General features: G+C 44.7%; 1 protein-coding gene across 10 annotated transcripts in view; it reads left to right on the top strand.

The window, feature by feature from the left end:
• Positions 1 to 21,920, top strand: part of camk2b1 (calcium/calmodulin-dependent protein kinase (CaM kinase) II beta 1) — a 75,811-nt gene that overhangs the window by 11,740 nt on the left and 42,151 nt on the right. For 5 of the 10 annotated variants that reach the window (XM_084053961.1, XM_084053957.1, XM_084053960.1 and 2 more), the window contains exons 3-6: positions 6,776 to 6,835; positions 7,160 to 7,214; positions 7,939 to 8,004; positions 15,841 to 15,913. In XM_084053961.1, the coding sequence (XP_083910087.1) occupies positions 6,776 to 6,835; positions 7,160 to 7,214; positions 7,939 to 8,004; positions 15,841 to 15,913 (254 nt within the window). Of the gene's footprint in view, positions 1 to 6,775; positions 6,836 to 7,159; positions 7,215 to 7,938; positions 8,005 to 15,840; positions 15,914 to 19,782; positions 19,856 to 21,920 lie in introns of those variants that run through there. The other 5 variants (XM_084053953.1, XM_084053959.1, XM_084053956.1 and 2 more) reach the window with 2 other exon arrangements.

Here is a 21,920-nt window from a genome sequence, read left to right as displayed (position 1 = left end):
TTTGACATGCAAATCGCCATGGCAGTAGGGTATTTGATAGTTTTTTGTTGGAAGGTGAGAATGGTCTCTCTCTCTCTCTAACTCTCTGTCTCACTCTCGCTCTCTCATCAATGAGAGAGTGGGAATGTTTTACACTTTTACTGTCGCTTTATGTATATTATGTCTGGATAAACTCCAGTCCCACAAACAGTGTACACATACATTCCATGTATCTAAAGTCCTGGGTTTTCAACTGGTGGTCCGTGGACCACTGGTGGCCCGTGAAGGTATTGCATGTGGTCCCTGACCATGCTTTTGTAATGTAGGAAAGTGAAGATTTGTATTTTATTTTATTTTATCGTCCACTAGTTGAGAAACAGTATGACGTATGATGACGCATCAATGTTATCAGTTGACGCATCAATGTTATCAGTTATTGGGAAGTCGGATGTCAAGAACTTCCACAGAAATCGGAGTTAGAATCTCACGGGAAACTGTACCGGATTGTCTGGTTGAGTCACCATTATTAGGAAATGTGCCCATAATCAATCGCATGAATCTGCTTGCTCATACAGTTGCAATGAATCAGTTAACATGCGTTTAATAAGGAAGGTCAAGAGAACAGAATAAGGGCAACCATGGGAAAGGAATAGATCAATGGTTCTCAATCTTTTTTTAGCTCTGGACCACTAGCATATCTCACTAAATAATAAAAGTAATAGTAAAAATTCACCTCAAATTAACACATTGAATTAAGCCCTTAACAGTCATTATTTAATTTCAAGCTTTTTCCCCCCACACCACGCCCTTACCCCCACTCCCAACACAACACAAGTGGTCCCCAGGTTGATTCTCAGTCAGGGTGGTGGTCCCTGGTTCATAATCAGTTGATCTAAGTGATACTCTCTTCAAAAAATCTGGGGACCCCCAGGCAAACGACTTGAGGGCAGGGTTAGTGACACTGAGCCAGGGGCCTCATACTACGGTTCGCCTAAGGCCTCCAGATCCCTAAGTCCGCCCCTGCGTGTGAATTAATGCCCTGATGCTTCATGACACTTATTATAGGCCTACAATAATAAACAGGACTTTAAATAACAGGACTTTTTGGAGTTGGAGTAGAACTAGCGCGACAGGAACGCTATGAACTCCTTTCTTCTTGTCACATTGCTCTCCTCATTAAACACTTCATAGATTTTAGAAATAGAATTACTTGTTTTCATAACATTAGCGTAGTGCTAAGTTTGATAAACAGGTACACTGCATAGTTTCAACAGACTACGGGGGGAAAAACGGCGTTGTTACTGTTTGTTTATGTGTTGCTCCTCTGTCTGTGTGCACTCACTCACTGCGCAGTCAGTGCGCTGTGCTCTGAGAGGTAGAACAGCAGCAGGAGAGGAGAGGGGGGGAGTTGCGTGGTTTTGACAGACAGTTTGAGGATCCAATGGAGTTGAGAGGTTTCGTCAGAGGCGCTTTTTAATACTTTTCATTGTATCCAAAACATTGTTTTTTACACAGACGTAAAGGGTGTTCAATAGCGTTGATTTATGGAAAAAAAAAGAAGCTGAAAATGGAGTTAGCTGGTTGGTCCTGGACACCGACGATATGGCATAAAAGGGATACAGACAGACGGATACGGAGTTCTCCATGTATGGGCATAAAGGGGACACGGGCAGACAGACAGACAAATACTGTACAGAGATCTCTATGTGTGTTGGACATAAAAGGGACACTGGCGGTCAGACGGGTACAATGGGTACTCTGACAACGAATAAAACGGGTAGCATAACCGGAGGGGCATTTTGCCTTTAATGACATGACCAAAATAGGGACGCCAGGTTGGAAGTGGTTAGGGCCTTTAGTTATTTTGCAACCTTTATTTTGACAACTATTTGTATATATTTAGAATAAAGTACTGAAGGTCCAGCAGGGTAAAAGACATCACACGACCAGTAATGTACAAAATATACAATATACAACACTATACACTCTCAACAGTGTTTGCATAGTGCAGGACAAAGGAAATACAAGAGAATGCACGGTGAGCATGTCAGATGCTTATTATCTCTGAGCAATTAGTCAATGGCTATTGGAGGTTTGGGGGGATGGTCACCTGACCATAGTGGCTGACCAGCAGGCCATGGGGCTGAGGATGTGGCTGCATACGATATAACCTAATTTAGTGGTTCCCAAATGGTGGCACACTGGTGCTGGTGGGCTGTGAGAAAAGGCTAGGTAAGGTGTGCCTTGGGACTTTGTGACAACCACACATTATTAATGCAATATAAACAACTATCCAAAAACGTTGGAAATATTTTTATGCACACACCAATATAGAGGTAAATTCTATACCCTGTAGATCGGCTGTTTTGCTATGAATATTCCTATATGCCTTGAGATTGTGTTGTCTTTCTTAGGCACAAAAAGTTAGAAAATCGCTGTCCTTATTTCTATTCCGTAGTACGACGGTGTCGCTTGCCAAAAAAGTGATCTAGATTTGGTTCTCTTTGGCACACAACACCCTGGTGCCATGGAGCATAACTTAAGCTTATATATGTATCTAATACGCTGCTGGAGATTCACCTGCAATGCAGTGGCGGTCGAGCTGACCTGTTTTTCAGCCTGCGAGCTCAGTGTCATTGTGAAGACCGCACCGGAGACTGGGTCAATGTCACATAACCAGGATAGCTCTAATACAACCTCTGCGGCTAAATCAAGCCTTATCACTCAACATTACATTATCTTAAAAGCAGGGGTCTTCAACGTTTTTCAGGCTAGGAACCCCTTAGCTGAGAGAGAGATGAAGCAGGGACCCCCCATTGCATATTGTATATAATGTATTTTCAGACATTTAACCACATTAAATGTTCAATACTTAGTAAACTTGACCGTTGGCCCTGTATTTGGTCTGCTCTTCTTTTCCCTTTAGGCTACACCAAATGTCTTTGCCGAAAATAGTCGATAGCTTGCAGATCGGCTATTTTCGGCAGAAGGGGATGCTAGGGTTCAAGTGGTTAAAGTAAAAAACACTGCGTCTCTCCGTCCACTCATAACTATCAAGCGTATAAGAAACAAAATGTCAACAGATGACCAGTAGGAAAATCCCGAGTGTTCATTTAACTGAGAGTGTGCAAATGAACTTTATACTGCTTGTGAAGATAGCAGTCTCCAGGGCTTTTTTTTGGTCCCCTGCGGCTGTGCTGTCCATGCTGTCAAGGGCCACAGTGGATGTTTGGCGGATTTGCACAATAAAGTATAATACTGCAAAGCCCTGAATGTCACAGAAGTACTGTAACGATGTTCAATCTGAAATGTGGTCCGTTCTCTATTCTAACTGGGGCTGCAACTATCTATTATTTTCTTGGCAATTATTTTGTCGATTACCTTTTCGATTATTGAGAAGCACCCCCCCTCCCCAAAAAAAAGATTATTGTTTTAAGATATTAATTTATATTTTTTATAACTTGTTGCACCCCTAATTCTAACCTCCTCCTCTCACCTGTTAGAGCCACTAAGCACTAGCCTGGCGTGGCCAGACTAATATCAATATTTTCCAGCACTGACTTCCAGCACTGATTTCTTTAAATATAAAACAACGTATTTCACCTTGCATACTGGTGGACGCTGCGTATCACAAAATGGGTATTTGTCTTGAAGAAAAACAGATTTAAAATGGATCCATGTTGTATAAACGTAGACAAGATTTCTATTCATGCACAAGGTACACATTGCCTTGACACATTTCATTCAGAAATTGTTGAGAGTCGTAGGCACCAAAAGTTTGATGAACCCCCAAAATACACTGCTTACACACTGCGTACGTTTAGTTATCATGATCAGAATCAGAAGACTTTCATTGGCGCCATGCCACATATGCCACACATGCCACAACACACGGTTGGTTGGTCTCAGTGTTCAACAAAAACAGAAGAAATCAGAAACAGAAATACTAATCCAATATAACAAAATATTCATTCATTCTCAGTAATCTGACAGTGCAATATATTCCTTGTCTCAGTGTAAAGGCTCATACAATAAGAAAACGTGTCAACAATTTGTTTAGTTTTTAGCCTCAGAATATTTGGAGAATATTGTGCTGAATTTATAGCCAATTGCACCTGTACAGGAGAGACCCAAATAAACTTTATGAAAATGCGTCACGATTATTTCACATCAAACTAATATTTTTATGATGCCTCATTCATACAGTTTGGATACTTTTATTTGTGGTGAAAAATCTACCTTGTTTGGAAAAATAATTACGTTGCGTTATCGTGGTGCAATATTCACATTCTGTGTGGATGTACTCATAACACAAAGAGCAGTTTAAATACATGCGAATTAATCGCACAAAGCGAACGCTCTCCAGGTGTGTACGGACCTTAACTATAAGCGGTAACAGCAGTGATGATAAATGGAGGAAAGTTGTCCAAGTGTGTTGTGCAGGTGCTGGATGCCAACAGTAGTATTTTGTAAATGCTTGGTCTTTATGCTCCTTTCTTTCCGTCTCTCTCTCAGCTGCCTCTCCATCCCCTCGGGACTGACACCCTCGCCCCTGTTCCCCTTTTCCTCTCCTCTCCTCTCCTCTCCTCACCTCTCCTCTCCTCTCCTCTGTTGTTTACTGTGCTGCATCACAGGAAGGCATGATGAGTGACTGATTGACATGAGCTCAGCACTGCTACTGCTCCAGGCCAGACACTTTAGGCCTTCCACAGCCATCCAACCAACCAACCAACTAATCCGATATCTAATTCACGTCTTTCCCTTCAGCTTATGCACATACTGTACTGTATGTATGCCAAAGCAAGCATGGTCATTAACCAGACCTAGTAATCTGTAGTATTCCTTCAATAGGAATATCTTTTTGTGAAATGCATTTACAACGCTGTGTTTCCTGCTGATTTTGTGATGTTGTTTAAAAGCTATGGAAAAGTGTTTCTGTACACTTAAGTAAATGGAAGTAAATGCATAATATAGCCTATAACTGTTGCCAGAACAAAAAACACAAAGAAAATCCCTTCACAGGCTATGCATTAAAAAACAAACAATAAAACAGACTCTATGGCAGGAATACATTTATTTTTTTTCAGTTATCAATGTGCGTTGCTGTCCACCATCACCTTCCCGACCATAGACTGTAAAAATGAATGGACAAAGCGACAATGAAGGATGGACAAGAATGGACAAGCGTAAATGAAGCAGATTGTTCAGGAATTTCAAATCCGCCATCTTTCTATATCGCGTCATAGCTAATGCAACCGGAAATGAATGCTATTGGTTGGGTAGCTTGTCAATCAAATCATCCCGCCCCTCAGAGCATACCTTACTTTATCGTCAATTTTAAAATAAATGGGACCATAATTTACCAAAGCGCATATCATGATGATTGAAAGAAGACTTTAAACTAGCGACTGGAAGCATATAGTATTTATGACGATTTTTATTAAGGTAAGAAAATCAAATCTGAAGTTTGTCAAAAACCCACCCACTTGCATTGAGAAAAATTCTTTATGACACCAGCAGGGGTAAAACAGCGAAACTACGGGCCATTCATGTTACTGTCACTTTTATAGACTAAATTTCAAAGGCCGCTGCTGGGCCCTTGGTCCCGACTCATCGATTGAGGACCTCTGACGTAGGCGAACGTTTCAAATCTTTTTTTTTTGGGAATATCCGATTTACAAGCTCATAGCGTGATATGAGTAGTAGTGGGCAGAGAGGAGACATCAGCAATCAGTGGCGTCTTTCTCCTCCAACAGCAGCCAGGCAGGCTTTGTTTCTCTAATCCCCCCCCCCCCCCCCCCCACCCCACCCCACCCACATGTTGTCTCTCCAGCCTTCTCTCTCTCACCGCCTCGCTCCTCTCATCTTCTGAGAGCGTAATCACTAGGTGCTCACTTCACTGTCACTCCTCAACTTTGCAGTGCATCTGTGTGTGTGTGTGTGTGTGTGTGTGTGTGTGTGTGTGTGTGGGGGGGGGGGGGGGGGGGGGTGTGCAGGGGCTCATGTGCATGTCTCTGTGTGGCTTGGTCCATGTGCTGTGTACATGTGTGTGTGTGTGGGCGAACACATGTATCTTAGGGTTCATGCTGTGCTCTGCATGTATGCACAAACATGGTGGTCCACGGCCCTGGTGTGTGTGTGTGTGTGTGTGTGTGTGTGTGTGTGTGTGTGTGTGTGTGTGTGTGTGTGTGTGTGTGTGTGTGTGTGTGTGTGTGTGTGTGTGTGTGTGTGTGTGTGTGTGTGTGTGTGTGTGTGTGTGTGTGTGTGTGTGTGTGTGTGCGCGCGCGTACGCTTATGTAACGCAGCCATGACGCTAGCCAGACCAGATCTGTATGTATGCACATGATGTATACATTCAGTTGAAGTGAACCCCTATGTTTCTGGAACACAGGAATTGAACTCAACAGTTGAACAATTTAATACAATCCATCACGATTTTTCACATGTTTTTTTGTAGAATGTAAACGCAGCTACAGGCGCTCTCTGGTTGAAGTGTTTCAGTATTGCCTGATCTGCCCTTGAGCATCGTGTGTCGCTCACCGACAATACCTGATCAACAAGCTCACAGCGAGTCACAGCGCCTTGTAGATCTGCTATTTTCGGTGTGCGGCGTTGTCGTTTGAGTAAGTATAAATCAGGCTTAACAAAGAAGTTTATGACGCAGAAATGTACGGCACAGTTCATATTTTCTTTGTTCCAACAGTTGCTATGTCTATCGCTCTCTCTCTCTCTCTCTCTCTCTCTCTACTTCTACCTCCCCATCATCCTTCTCTCTCTGTCTCCTTCCCTCTTTCAGATCACCAGAAGCTGGAGAGAGAGGCTCGTATCTGTCGTCTGCTGAAGCACTCCAACATCGGTGAGAGCCTCCCTCCTCTCCCTCACCTTCAGCAGACTGATTCAAATAAGCAGGAAAATAATAGATGTTTATTTGGTGCATTTCACCGTTTCCTTCAGTCTAACTATATTCATACGTATTCATGTTGGCATTTAGCGTGTTATAGTATGCTGCCCCCGCACTCTGAATTTCACACTGAGGATTTAGGGTTTCAGAATATGTTCAGATGTGATTCGAGCCTCAATTAATTCTACCGGTTTGTGACCTCCCCACCCGCTCTCTCTCTCTCTCTCTCTATCTCTCTCTCTCTCTCTTCCTCCCCCTCGTTTTCTCCTTCTCTGACAGTTCGTCTCCATGACAGTATATCAGAGGAGGGTTTCCACTACCTCCTGTTTGACTTGTAAGTCTTCCTTCCTCTCTGTCTTTATGCTGCCTAAAAAGCTCACAAGCTCTACAAGCTCACAGCGCATCTCATTTGAGACGCGCTGTGAGCTTGTAGATCTGCTATTTTCGGCATATGACGCGTCGTACAGCAAAGTATAAATCAGGCTATTAGAGTGGAATTTTTGTTCTGTCGTACGACGGTGGCGCCGCGCTCCAAAAAGTAGCCGATCTACAAGCTCGCGGCGGGTTGTGCAAGCTTTCAGATCTGCCACTTTCGGCGCATGACACCACCATCGTACGACGAAGCATACTGTAAATCGGGCTTAATTCATATACTTTGGTCGGACGCCGTTTTTTTCCACATTCGCGAATTGTTAACACCTCCACCCCCTCTCCACACACATAGTTACATAACCCCCCCCCCCCCCCCCATATCCCCCCCCCCCCCCCCCCACACACACACACACACACACACACACACACACACACACACACACACACACACACACACACTCACACTCACACTCACACACTCCATCCTCCGCGTTTCTCTCTGCACTGCAACCCCAGCCTCCCATCTTCAAGCTATTCCCTCCTGTTTCCTTGGCAACGGCGCGGGGGGGGGGGGGTGTTTGCCTCAGGGAAACTAAGGGGGGAAGTCCTGGTTTATAGCCGAATCTGGGGGGCTTCCCCTCTCCAATGAGTACACTGAAGGCAATACTAATGAGTGTGTTGTACAGGGTGACTGGAGGTGAGCTGTTCGAGGACATCGTAGCCAGAGAGTATTACAGCGAGGCCGACGCCAGGTACGAGCCTCCTCATCACCCCCCTCTCTCTCTCTCTCTCTCTCTCTCTCTCTCTCTCTCTCTCTCTGACTCCCTCTCTCTCCCTCTCTCTCTCTCCCTCTGTTCCTGTCTTCTCTTTTGTCATCTCTCTCCATCCATACACGTGCAGTACATAATACTGTATCTTGGTTCCACCCTCTCTCTCTCTCTCTCTCTCTCTCTCTCTCTCTCTCTCTCTCTCTCTCTCTCTCTCTCTCTCTCTCTCTCTCTCTCTCTCTCTCTGTTTAATTGTTCTGTTACACGTTCAGTTCCCTGTCTCTTTGCCCCCCCCCCGTTTCTATGTCCTTCTTCCTTCACTGATCTTCTCTCCTGCTTTCTCCACCACCTCTACATGACTCCCACGGTCGCCCACCACACTGCACGCCTCTCGAGCTTCTCAGTTATAACCCCCAACACCCCAACACCCTCCCCTGGGGTAAATCCACATGCTGCTTAAGTTCCCCCCCCCACACACACACCCTTTATCCTTTCTTTTGCTACTCTGATGTGAGTCTAACAAGAGTGATTGTAAAAAAAAAAAAGAGCACAGAGCGACGACCCCGTCACATCTGCAGTGTGTGTGTGTGTGTGTGTGTGCACGCGTACAGTATGTGTGTGTGTGTGTGTGTGTGTGTGTGTGTGTGTGTGTGTGTGTGCGTGCGTGCGCGCGTTTCATGTCCCACTTCCTCCTGACTCCTCTTTTTCTTCTCTCCTGCGGTCCCTCGTCTCATCTCTCTCTTCCCCTCTCTATCACTCGTCCCCATTTTTCCACCGCCTGCTCTCTCTTCTCCATTTTTTTCTCTTCAACCATTTTTTATCTCTTGCCTAGCCACACACACACACACACACACACACACACACACACGCGCACACACACACACACACACACACACACACACACACACACACACACACACACACACATGCACACACGCACGCACATACTTCCTCCTGTCTCTTACAGTACATATCTTAAGCCCTCCACCAGCACCCGTGCTGACTCATCCCCAGCACACACACAGTTATATCCATCCATTGGTGGGGTGGCGGGGGGGGGTACAGGAGGAACTGACAGCCTGGAGTCAGCCAGGCCCCCCCGCTGGTCACTGGCACTCTCTGTGGCCGCCTCGGTATCAGAAGAACTGAGAGAGAGAGAGAGAGAGAGAGAGAGAGAGGAATGCACAAAACATACAAGTATGTGAATACTGTGTGTTTGCACGCACAGCGTGAGGTCCTTAATCTTTACCTATCTGTCAGTGTGTGTGTGTGTGTGTGTGTGTGTGTGCTTCCAAAGTAGTATCGTAACACTATACTAGCGAGGGCCAAATGTCGCCACAAGTATTGTAGAATCATAGAGATAGACATGGTGAGGACAACTGTCCTGTTTCTCACAAAAGAAATGGTTGTTTTATGGTAAATTAAAAAAAAATAAGTTTTTTAGAGTTAGACAAGCTGACATGAGCTTGTAGATCGGTTACTTTCCCCTTTATAGGGTTAGGGTTAAAAATGTGTTCCGCTGATGTTGCTACTGCTGCTACAGTAAATAGAACCTCTTCACAAGCCGCCTTCTTATCTTAGGTTCTTATTATTGTTATTGTTATGTTGCACATTATTTTGCGGACCTCACAGACTTGAATTTAGCTGCTTGTACTGTGTGATAAAGTAAAGCTTCTTGATTCTAATTTCGCAAACCGCTAGGACCGGTGTCAAAAAACAATTAGCCCACTGCCAGTAGGCCAACTTAGTACCTTTCTTTTACATATGTTTTAACCAATTAAGGGAACGCATCTGTGTCCTTTTAGATTTCTTTGGCTATTCAAAAATAGCAGATATACAAGCTCATAGCGCGGCACCGAGTGCCGCGCTATGAGCTTGTAGATCTACTATTTAAAAAAAATCGTGGACATTTTTTTTTCAAGGATTTAGGATTTAAGATTTAGAAAACATTTCAAGAATCGGACTCAGGCCTTAATGGGTTAAATGTTCTGAAATTTGAAACTTTTAATTTCTTAATGTACGTCAGTGGGGCTCGGATCAGGCTGAAACTTGCCCAAATTTGGAGTCATACTGTACCTCATAGTATGTCATGGACGACTGACTTCACAGGCTGGCCACATTAAGTCAGAGATCCACGTGGAAGCCATGCCGTTATTAGACACCGCCTTGTGGTGTCAGTGTGTGGAGGTGATCTTGTTGAACAGAATGTGTTAATATCACACTGTAAGCTTCTTATATAAAAAAAAAACAATGAAAATACATTTCTTTGGAAATCAGCCATAGCCGAGGTAACTGGGTTGGCGTGGAAAAAATGTGTGTGTGTATGTGCGTGCTTGCGTGCGCGCGTGTGTGTGTGTGTGTGTGTGTGTGTGTGTGTGTGTGTGTGCGTGTGCCCTTTGGCTAATCTTGTACTGATCCGTGCCAAGCACACTGCCAGTAAGCCAAGGAAGTATATCCCTAAATATGTTTTCCACTTCTTTTTGGATGTGTGTGTTAATATTTCTCACGTTTTGTGAATTCATAATCTCAGATTCACCATCCGTTGTTCTGGTGTGTAGTATGCAGCTACCATACAGTGTAGGTGTGTCCAAACCCTTGTTTTCAATGAGGACAGAGCCGGCTGTATTTCTTCCTGCTCCATTTTAGCAGCCAGGCCAGCGACTGGCAGAGTGACCCGGCCCACTAATAGCCACACACTGCTTGTTGCGCAACAACTATGGAAGCTGGGCAGGCAAGTCAACATTACCGGCAGCAAAACTATATTAAAAAAAAAAGATATATATAAATAATAATAATAATAATAATAATTCAGAATCTGAGAAATTGAAAAATATATTTTTACATGAATGATTTTTTTTTACCCTGTTTGTGTTAAAACATTTCAAATTATGTCCAAGCTCGCAGCGTGGTACGTATAGCTGTATGTAGCCAACACTCAAATCTAAAATGACACGTATGCTCTCCCGGTTTTATTGTGTTAACCTATTCCCCATCAAAGGGTTGTTATTTCTAATATTATGGTCTTTGACACAAACATCACATTTTATTAACTGTTCAGCAGCAAGTGTACGCGTGATCAACTAGTCTTACATTCCAACTCGAAAGTCTTGCATCACCTCAGGTCTACACATGACGAGAAATGCATTGTCACACAGCAGGAGTAGATCCTGACAAATGTTGATGCATTTCAGTCACAGTTGCAAGATTTTGTGTGTGTGTGTGTGTGTGTGTGTGTGTGTGTGTGTGTGCGTGTGCTTGTGCGCGTGCGTGCATACTGTATGTGTGTGTGTCCTTCACTCAGTACTGTATGTCCTGTACAGTACCTATACATTGTTGATGTGTTGTGCTGCCCTGTGGTGTTATTTAGTAAATGTGTTGGGGAACACCTTGTAGATGTTAAGGTGAAGAGCACATTTCAGTTTATTGCAATAGTCTTACTACAGTGGTACGTAGCTGTGTGTAAGTACGAAGAGGCTTATTTTCGGTATCAGCCGATAACGCAGTAACAATGCACTAGACCCCTGGGAGATGCTCCCAGTACCGCACTTACCGCTCCCAAGCTGTGCTACTCATATGCTGAGTTGCCGGTGTCCGGAATCGAACCCATGACTTTGTGGTCCAAAGAGCTCTACCGACTGAGCTAGGTTGTATGTGTATGTTGCAGTGTTGAATTCAGCATTAAGCCCTGGCCATGCCATCTGGCCCAGTAGTCAAACTGTCTCTGGCGCTTGAATTTCCCTCGGGGGGATCAATAAAGGTATCTCTATAACAGATTCACATTATGCGTGAGACATTAGGCTGCGGTGATTCTCACCACAGTAACGGCCCTGCGTTTTTGACAGCTTTCGTTTCAATGTTTCTGCTGAAGTCATTATATCACATTATTAATAATGCTCCCGTAGATTGCGTGCTTTCACTTCATTGAGGACGTTGGTTTTGTAGCTAGAAAAGCATTCTGTGCTATCTTCTGCTCTCCGCCACTTACCAAGTTATTGTGTGCACTTGCACAGCTGCATACAATGTGACCCATCAGTGTCTCTGCACGGTGAGGAATTTTTATTGTGATTACATGCTTTGGCCATGTAAAGCAGAGTTTCTCTTAAGTGGACCCACGGGTCCTTGAGGGGGTTCCAGGGGTACCCAGAAAAATAAGGACATTAAAATGTTTGTGAACCACTGATGTAAAAGCATATATCAACGTTGTATGTTGTTTTGCACTTATGATACAGAGGAGTTATAACAACAACCGTAACCAAATATTTACACTTTTGACTCGTCATACGCCCAAATGGAAAAGCTAGTGGAGTCGTCAAGGGATGGTATTTCACCCTGTGTGTCCGTTAGCGTTTCTGTCCATACGTAACGCCCTAGTAATGAGACAGACTCCCTAATGCTCTCACCTTGTAACCCCTGAAGTTCCACACACACACACACACACACACACACACACACACACACACACACACACACACACACACACACACACACACACACACACACACACACACACACACACGCACACATTCTTTTACCTCTCTGGTGACAGACATCCAGGCCAGACCTGTCCCCGAGCTCCCTTGGAGACCAGCAAGTGGGACTTTAATTAGCTCCGATAATTAGTTACACACACACACACACACACACACACACACACACACACACACACACACACACACAGTGCCACATAACACGTTGCCCCCTCGTATCAGAAGTAAGTCCTGTGGCAGATTTTGGAGACAATTCCACGTTTCCGTTCAGGCACAGAGTACACTGATGTAACGTGTTCTGTCGTTGCCATGGCAAAGCACTCAAAAGGACCAGGGTGTTTTTTTTGTAGATCATTTCACAGGATATTTTCAACTGTTCCACCACTGAAAAAGTGCTCTTTGTCAGCAGTGGTGGAATCTTTCCCCCGCGCTGACCAAGGCTAAACATGTCTCCGTGCGATTATGTGCATTTCAGCGTTGCAAGCTCGTGTAGCCTTTGCGTGAGAAGTTGGTGAATTAGTGTCCCCTTTTCGTCACACATGCACTCTGGCCCTGTGGTGGATGTTCCACAACGTCCCCCTGCTGAGAACAGCGAAGGCCATTGTTGCTCAAAGTGCTGAGTGGATCCGTGTGAGGAGGGTCTTTTCTTTGCACCCCGGCAGGAGCTCATAAACAGCTGAGTCCGCTGGAATGCCCTCATGGTTCTGGTGAGGGAGACGGGGATGAAGACACACGTCAGCAATAGACACAAAGGAATGGATGCATAGACAGCCAGAGAGGGAGAGAGAGAGATAAGGAATATGGGAGTCAGCTATTCTCTCAATTCTAAGCGTAATATGCTAGGACCGTGTCAGGCCAAGTGTGCGTGTGTGAAACGGTGGAAAACCGGACTGGTACAGTAGCACTGCTGACAGTGGAGAACAGGACTGCCTGGTCACAGTGATCAAATAGAGCAGAATAGTGTGTCTTTCTCATAGGCTGTTTATCTCTTATCTGACTCAACCAGTCATAAGGGGTCACAAACAATAAGCATTGTCACGTCCACACTGAATTAGGGTGAGCAAGCACTTGCACAAGCTGATATCAGAGCCAGATTCACAGCTTTTGGGCCCCTTGGCAAATATAGAAGCCTGCCACAGCTAAGCGCTGCCCTGGTGCATTCGCTTCTATTGAATCTGTGCACAAATTACGTTTGCGCCATTTTGATTGTTCCTTCTTTTGCCCAGCTCTTGAATCTCCGCCACTGCTCTCAGAGCTGAAAATAGATCCATTGGTACAATACAGAGTGACTTAACCCTTCCCCTGGTTGCGCTGTGTGTGTGTGTGTGTGTGTGTGTGTGTGTGTGTGTGTGTGTGTGTGTGTGTGTGTGTGTGTGTGTGTGTGTGTGTGTGTGTGTGTGTGTGTGTGTGTGTGTGTGTGTGTGTGTGTGTGTGTGTGTGTGTGTGTGTGTGTGTGTGTGTGCACAAGAGATGCACCGATACCATTTCTTCCTTACCGATTCCGATACCCATAACTTGCATATCGGTCGATACCGAGTACCCATCCAATAGCAGTGTGTAATAGAAAACAATCTAGGACAGTGGTTCTCAAAGTGGGGTCCCGGGACCCTCAGGGTTCCTTGAGGGGGTTCCAAATAGACCCTTAGAGAGACCCCTGAGAGTGTACAAATGGATTTGTACACTCTCAGGGTTATGGGGGTCCTTGAAATGAAAAGGTTTGAGAACCACTGATGAAAACAGTAGTGCAACATCAACTGAAGCATTCAAAATACAAAATAATTGATTACTGTAAATGACATATCATCATGATAAATTATGTGGTATGGGAATGGAATAGACTGGTATACTCACCCATACCGATGCGATCATTTTAGGCAGTATCGGCAGCTGTTCCGTTACTGGTATCGGAACAACTCCAGTGCGTGCGTGCGTGTGAGGGTGCATGCACACATCTACGTGCGGGTATCACAACATGAACGAATGTGGGTGCCCATCAAGTTCGCAGATTTATGTGTGTGTGGGAGTGGAGTGTGTGTGTGTGTGTGTGTGTGTGTGTGTGTGTGTGTGTGTGAGAAAGATAAAGGCTGCGAGTGATGGTGTGTGCACATGTTTGTGTGTGTTTGTGAGACAGGGAGAGAAAGAGTGAGTGATGGCAAGTGTTGGTGTTTGTGCATAATCTCTCTCTCTCTCTCTCGCCCACACAGTAGACACTGTGTGGGCGTGGATCCTGCAGCCTGCCTGTCTCCCTGCTCCTACTATTAGTCACTTATCATCGCTGTCTGGCACAAACCTTGTATCTCCATGTTACATCTTTTTATGTTTTCATTAATGAATGTCCTATTTTATATTCTGTCGTATGACAGAGTCATGCAAAAGTAGCTAAATTAGCCGAGCTGTATCTGCTAATTTGGAAATTGTTTTGGATTGGATCTATTGGATCTATTCTATTGGAACACAGGTTCTTTTTTTTGTCCATTTCCTGAAAATGAGAGGTTTTGGACATACAAGGTTTCTGCCCGACATCGACAATATGCTGCACACACACACACACACACACACACACACACACACACACACACACACACACACACACACACACACACACACACACACACACACACACACACACACACACACACACTCGCATCAAACGTGCGAACAAACACTCACAGTCACACACATACATCACACATGCATACCGGTATACAGTAAACGTGCAAGGCACATACCAACGAGGTGCAGATGCACCTAGAAATAATAAATAACGACACATACGGAGTGATATGCATTAAAATCCTGCACTGCAACCACTACAGTAAAGCTTTCTCCATCGATTGTGGGAAAATAGCATTCATGCATTTCCTTGCTATAGCTGTCATTTTTTATTTGTTCCACTTTCCATCATCTTTTCCTTTGCTTCACAGTCTCTCTATACTCTCCTCTCCTCAATGTTTTTGTAATGTTGTCTGACAGGATGTTCTGCTGTGGGTTGTCTTGTCTGTCACCAAAGAAAACCAAAAACAAAACGTTTTTTGTCTCCTCTGTTCATCCACTTGCACCCCCCCCCCCCATCATCCACCCCACTCGTTCATCCATCATCGTCGCTTCTCCTCCTCCTCCCTTTGCCTTGTCCTTTCCCTGTCCTCCCTGTCCTCCTTGTCTGGATCACTCCTTTAACCCTCCATTTTCCCTTTCTTGTGCATCTTCTCATCTCATGTTGGGTTCCACCCTGCCCATCACTACATTCACCTGCCATACTGTCCTCTCCCCCCCCCACCCCCCTCCACACTCCTTCACTTCTCCCTCCCTCCCTCTCTCTGTTTTGTCTTCACAGTCACTGTATCCATCAGATTCTAGACAGTGTCCATCACATTCACCAACATGACATAGTGCACAGGGACCTCAAGGTTAGTATGTGTTAGAGGAGCAACTGCAAAGCCACCCCCCCCCCCGCCCCGACCTCTCCTCTCCTCTCCTCTCCTCTCCTCTCCTCTCCTCTCCTCTCCTCTCCAGCTCCTCTTCCTTTCCTCTACTCCCTTCTTTTGCCCCCTTTGCCTGCTCCCTTACCTTCTTCCAAACTTCCTAAAGCACCTTCTCCGTCTCCTGTCCTGTCTTGTCTTGTCTTGTCTTGTCTTGTCCTGTCCTGTCCTGTCTGTCTGTCTGTCTGTCTGTCTGTCTGTCTGTCTGTCTGTCTGTCTGTCTGTCTGTCTGTCTGTCTGTCTGTCTGTCTGTCTGTCTGTCTTGTCTGTATGTGATGGTACGTCCGCCTGTCCGACTCACTGTCTCTTGGTATGCTCTTTTGGTTTTCTTTCATTTGTTAAACTTTTTTCTGTGTGGGTTTGTCATGTTTTAATCGGCAGTGCCCGGCCTGCCCCCCACCCCCTCCCCCCTCTCCTCCCTCCTGTCCCTTCCCCACCCCGGTCCTAACCTCCCCACGCCTGCCACTCAGCCTGCCCACCACACCACACCACACCACACCACACCACACCACCCCCGCCCGCCAGTCAGTCATCCTCAAACTCTGGAAACTAAGGCTTGCGATGCACTTGCTGTTCATCAGTGGATCAGTCAGTCGCCTCAACTCCACCCTACCAGGCCAGCCAGCCAATTGTACTTTTGGGCTCCCTGTCATAACGTCCGTCCAACCCCCCCGGTCCCAACCCCATCCGTTTACAGGCTCTCCTCTACGTGTACTGTACTGTATGCCCTGTACTCTTGACACCATGCACACTGCCTCACGTGCACCGTAAAATGTTCATTTAACTCACAGAGAGAGCGTAGAAATGAATATGCTCTGTGAGTTAAATTAACATTGTGCATAAATACATCCATGCGCTAATTTACACATTCACACACAATCCACCGTCAAGTATTTACCTGTTGACTGTGATCTCTCCACCACCACCACCCCCATCATGTCTCAGAGGCACAAATTTTACATTATTGATCCCCTCACCTGTGAATTACGAGGACAGGCGATTCACTCTGGTTCAGCCACACTAACGTGGTTCTATTTGTGATTCAGAAGACAGAACCAATGCCAACGGTGCCACGTTGAGATCAAAACCATAATGATTAACGACCACAATGGAAATAAGCCCTCAGGCTTTTTTGTGTTTTACCTTTTTGACAGATATGGTCATGCATAATACACATTTTGGCAATAATCAGCCTGGGCCAACCAGCGACCAGGACATTTGTAGCTTTGTTGTTGATGTATTTGTCGGACGCAGCAGACTCGACAGATATATTCACTTACTGTAGATTCAGTATCAGTATTAATATCTCACTGAAGGAAAATAATCACAATCTTGCAACATATGGAGGATCAAATTATTATCGGTGTCGGCTGGCTTCAGTACAGAAGACAGCCATCCACATGGGCGTGTTAACTCAGCAAGATCACTCAACTTGCACATCGTTGCAGTCGGGTGGAAACCTTGTATGTCCAAAACTGTTACTTTTCAGTTCTGTTCCAATGGATCTAATGTTGTAGTTTACTCACAAGCTGTTTTCATAAATATTTATAGAAACTCACTGACAGACTTTAAACCTTTTAATCACTGTCAACCTGGCGTCCCTGTTTTTGGTACATCATTATGGGCGAAAAGAAAGAAATCAAAAAAACAAAATACCAAAATATTTACAAGCTCACAACACGTTACGAGCTTGTAGATCTGCCATTTTTGCTACTTTTGACTGTCAATTACAATATAGGATTTATGAAGACAATTTTTACACATTTGAAATATGGAGATAGAAGGTTTCTGCCCAACAGCGACGACATGCATGCACATGCACGCACATACACACACACTTACACAGAGCACACATTTGGTCGGTAGATGTGACCTGCCCAGTATTTATTCATTGGGAGACCTTTCGAAACAAGACACAGGATTCTAATTTATAGCCATGAACTTTACAGGCATGCCTATCTCTCTCTCTCTTTCCCTCTCTCTCTCTCTCTCTCTCTCTCTCTCTCTCTGACTTTCTCTCTTCTCTGGCTTACTGTCATATCACATAGGCCATTGGCTCACAAATGGTGTGCCATGTTACAAGTCCAGGTGTGCCTTGGGATTTTGTTACACATTCACACATTATTATAGCAATATATGCTAATTAAACTTTTATTTTATTTACGAGGCAAATTCTATACCCCTCAAAAAATATTAACCACTTTTAACCTGCCTTCCTAAATGCCATTATAATATGTTAATGTCTTTTTTCAGAATTTTCAAAAATATTGAAAATGGCTCACAATGCGTCACTGTGAGCTTCTAGGTTGGCTATTTTCACTACAGGTGTGCCTTGAGATTTTGACTTACCCATTGGTGTGCCTTGGGCAAAAAAGGAAATCTGACATAGGCAGCCAACTATATTGCAGCCTGTAAAGTCAATAATATTCCAGACTTTTTTATTTGGTTCAAATTCTGACTTATTGCATTTTATTTTACATCTCAGTAAATGCCATTATGTGATTAATCCCATGCGTTCGTCAGAGCAGAGATAAATGCAACTCGTGTTTAGAACGTTGTCGCCTCTAGGGGGGCTTTTATTTTTAGCGTTCCTTGGCGTTGGTGGTGACAGATCCCAATGGCGGTGGGTGGGTGTGTGGACGGGTGTGTGGATTGGGGGAGCGGATCCCAGACACATCTTTATAATGTGCCATTAATTGTACGATGACTCACTCTTTCTTTACCTCCTCCTATCCAATGCCCCCAACCCGCCCCACCCTCGGCCAGCCGCTTCCCTCACACACAGTTCCTCCTCACCCAAGGCCTGTTGACCAAATAGTAGGAAAACGGGACGCGGGGGACGGACATTGGGTGGGTCGATTGGAGTTAACTTTGGAAGTAACTTACTATTACTAACAAGAAAATGGTCTACTCCTGTGAATCCTAGTGTCCCTATTCTGGGTCAAAGAGATTTGGTGTTAAGGGTGTAAATAGAGTGTAAATAGTACAGTACAGTACCCCTGGGGCACTCCGGTTAACAAAGTATTCTGTGTAGGGTTTAAGAGGTTAAAGATATAGTGGAGCCTGCCTTTGCCGAGGAGCCACAGCTCTGCCTTACCCACACCGGCCTGCCGGGCCGGTCCAACCCAACCCATGGCAATAGCCGAGTCCAAGCCCAGGAGTCTGCCCCCCCCCCCCAAAGAAAGAAAGCAAACATTCATCAAGCTGATGACCTGGATATTTGCTCCAGAGATTCAGATAGGGCTGGGGGCGATATGGATAAAATCAAATATCACAATGGTTTTGACCAAAATACCTCGATATCGATATTGTGATAATATGTTGTGATGATATTATTATTATTATTGTTTTTATTATTGCATTTTCCCCAAAAAACAAGAACAATAATAAGCTCACAGTGGTCTGAGCTTGTAGTTATTTTTGAAAATTGGGAAAGTATAAAACACTTTTGCCGTATCACGATAAAACAATATCACAAATTCTATATATAGTCTCATATCATGATATTGATATAATATCGATAATTGCCCAGCCCTATTCAGACTCCATGGTGTTGGATGCGAGCTTCGCTGTGGGTTGGCCGCAGGGATCAAGGCAAAAGTGTGAGGCCACGGCAATGGAAGAACCCCTTAATTTCAACCACCCACCCCTGCCCCCTGAATCACAACCCCGATACCCCAGCCCCACCCCCACTCCTGACCCCCATCCCTGCCTTCCCCACTCCCCTGGCCTGTGCACGGGATTGTAAGCGCTGCTCAGACTAACATGCGCCCCTCCCCCCTGGTGTTTGCATGCAGTCATTGCATCCAGCAGATCCTGGAGGCGGTGCTTCACTGCCATCAAATGGGTGTGGTGCACCGGGACCTGAAGGTGAGTGATGGCCATCACCCTTGCTGTCCCTTGAGTGTGTGCTTGAATGTATTTGTATGTGTGTGTGTGTGTGTGTGTGTGTGTGTGTGTGTGTGTGTGTGTGTGTGTGTGTGTGTGTACTGTATCTGTACAGGTGTGTATACATTTATGGATTTGTGTATTTTTGTGGATATAATACCCCCCACCGTAACCCCTCCCTGAGGAAATGAAAACGATACAAAAACATTACAGTATAATGGACAGCGTCCTTATATCAGTGCAATAACTAACCTGGCTTAGGCTACGGGAGGCCTACGCCTTTGCTGGTTGCACTGACTGCAGATGGCCGCTGGGAGTCAGTTTAGGTAGGCAGGCAGGCAGACAGACAGACAGACAGACAGACAGACAGACAGACAGATAGACAGACAGACAGACAGAGAGGTACAAAGACAGACGAGATGGCCTTTTGGCCACAGCTCCACTCTCCAGGTCAGACTTAAACCAGTGCTGAAGTCCCATCCATCACCACCTTTGACCATTTGTTTTGGCCTGCAACTTACTCTCGAATGCGCCAGTTACCCATGTTGTCTTGCGGATTGTGAGCAATGGCAGTCTTCTGGTGTGTAGTTCATTTGACTTGCATTGGAGTGGTTGGCTACAAGTGAAATGCCTGCCAAGTTGGGTCAACCACATGCTTCTTTCCTTGAGTTCACCAATGTTGAACTCAACGGGAAACTCCACCCCTTCGCTCCCATACAATGGGAGTGAACGGGAACACTTGCTCATTTTGTTTGCTCAATAAGATGCTGTCCTCAAAGAACTCCCAAACCGATCTGCCAACAAGAATGATAACCTATGGACCAAAATGACTCTGTCCCTTTGAATATCACATTTTCAAGGGTTTGAAAATGAGATTCTATTTGGAACCAGATTTTGAGAACTGTGGGACAAAAATAAATAAAGAATACTTTTCATTCTGCTTATGAAGCCTTGAGATTGCACTATAAATACACATCATACGCATCTAATTTGAGCAGTAAAAGTACCGTAGTTCTCTGCGATTGTTTTACTGAGCTTCAGTTGTATCATCGATTACAGTTCGTGGCAAATGACTATGATGAACTTTAGGCTTTAGGTTGGCTCTAGGTTTATGAGGGGGGCAAATGCATGTAATACAGTATTGCTACATGCAATACCTGTAGGACATGATTTTCTATGAGGATGATTGTAACTGCTTGATGTTAAATCTGCAATCAGTCATTTTCATGTCCTAGTCCGGATTTGAACTTGGGTCTCCCACGTGGGAGTGTCCTACCCGACACCAGGATCTAAATTTCTCAATGGAAGAGTAGGTAGACCACCTGGCTCCAACCACTGCAGATGTGCTTATATACAGTATTGTATTAACGTAAACATTTAAACATTTGCATTAACATTTAAAATAATGTTTTATTCATTAGAATAAGTTCTGGATTGCAGCTTTAAATACCCCCTGCTGTCTCCGAGTCCCAATAATATGCCCTATATCTGTTTTTAGAAAGGTTAACCTACTAGCCTTGTCATTGGAATAGAAATCACACTCTGTTGTCAATGATTGCCAAATATATAAAGGACTATTATTAATCAGTATGTTCTACCAGTATGTTTGTTCAGTGTTAAACCATAGCTGTCTGTTTAAAAGTTTATTGTGAGCAGAATTGATAAGAACTGACAAACGGATTCACAATTATCTCCAAAAACAAAACAAAAAAAACTGTCCTTTTAATTGTCCTGTTGTGTCAACTTGTATTGTGTGTAATTGTGCATGGCCCGTGTGTTGCATCTTGTTCTGCATGGGGCTGTTTTTCAAGTCTGCCCGCTTCTATGCAAATGTCAGTGCAACGCATTCCAGCCAAGACGTGTTGTGTTTATCAGAACTGTTGTGGCCATTGCTTTATTTAGCTGACACGCCGATCGGGTTTCACACCCAAGCATCGGGGGGCATTTCATGCAATAGGTCATAGTGTGATGACTGAGGACAGCCTGGCTGCCAAGATCCCTCTGATCAGGAATTGGGTTATGGCAAATGAAGTGACAACACAGTGAA

The sequence above is a fragment of the Gymnoscopelus microlampas genome, assembly GCF_963454915.1.
Source record: "Gymnoscopelus microlampas genome assembly, chromosome: 4".
Lineage (NCBI taxonomy): Eukaryota > Metazoa > Chordata > Actinopteri > Myctophiformes > Myctophidae > Gymnoscopelus > Gymnoscopelus microlampas.
Note: the sequence above shows the minus strand (reverse complement) of the source record. Positions and strands in the feature narration are given on the sequence as shown.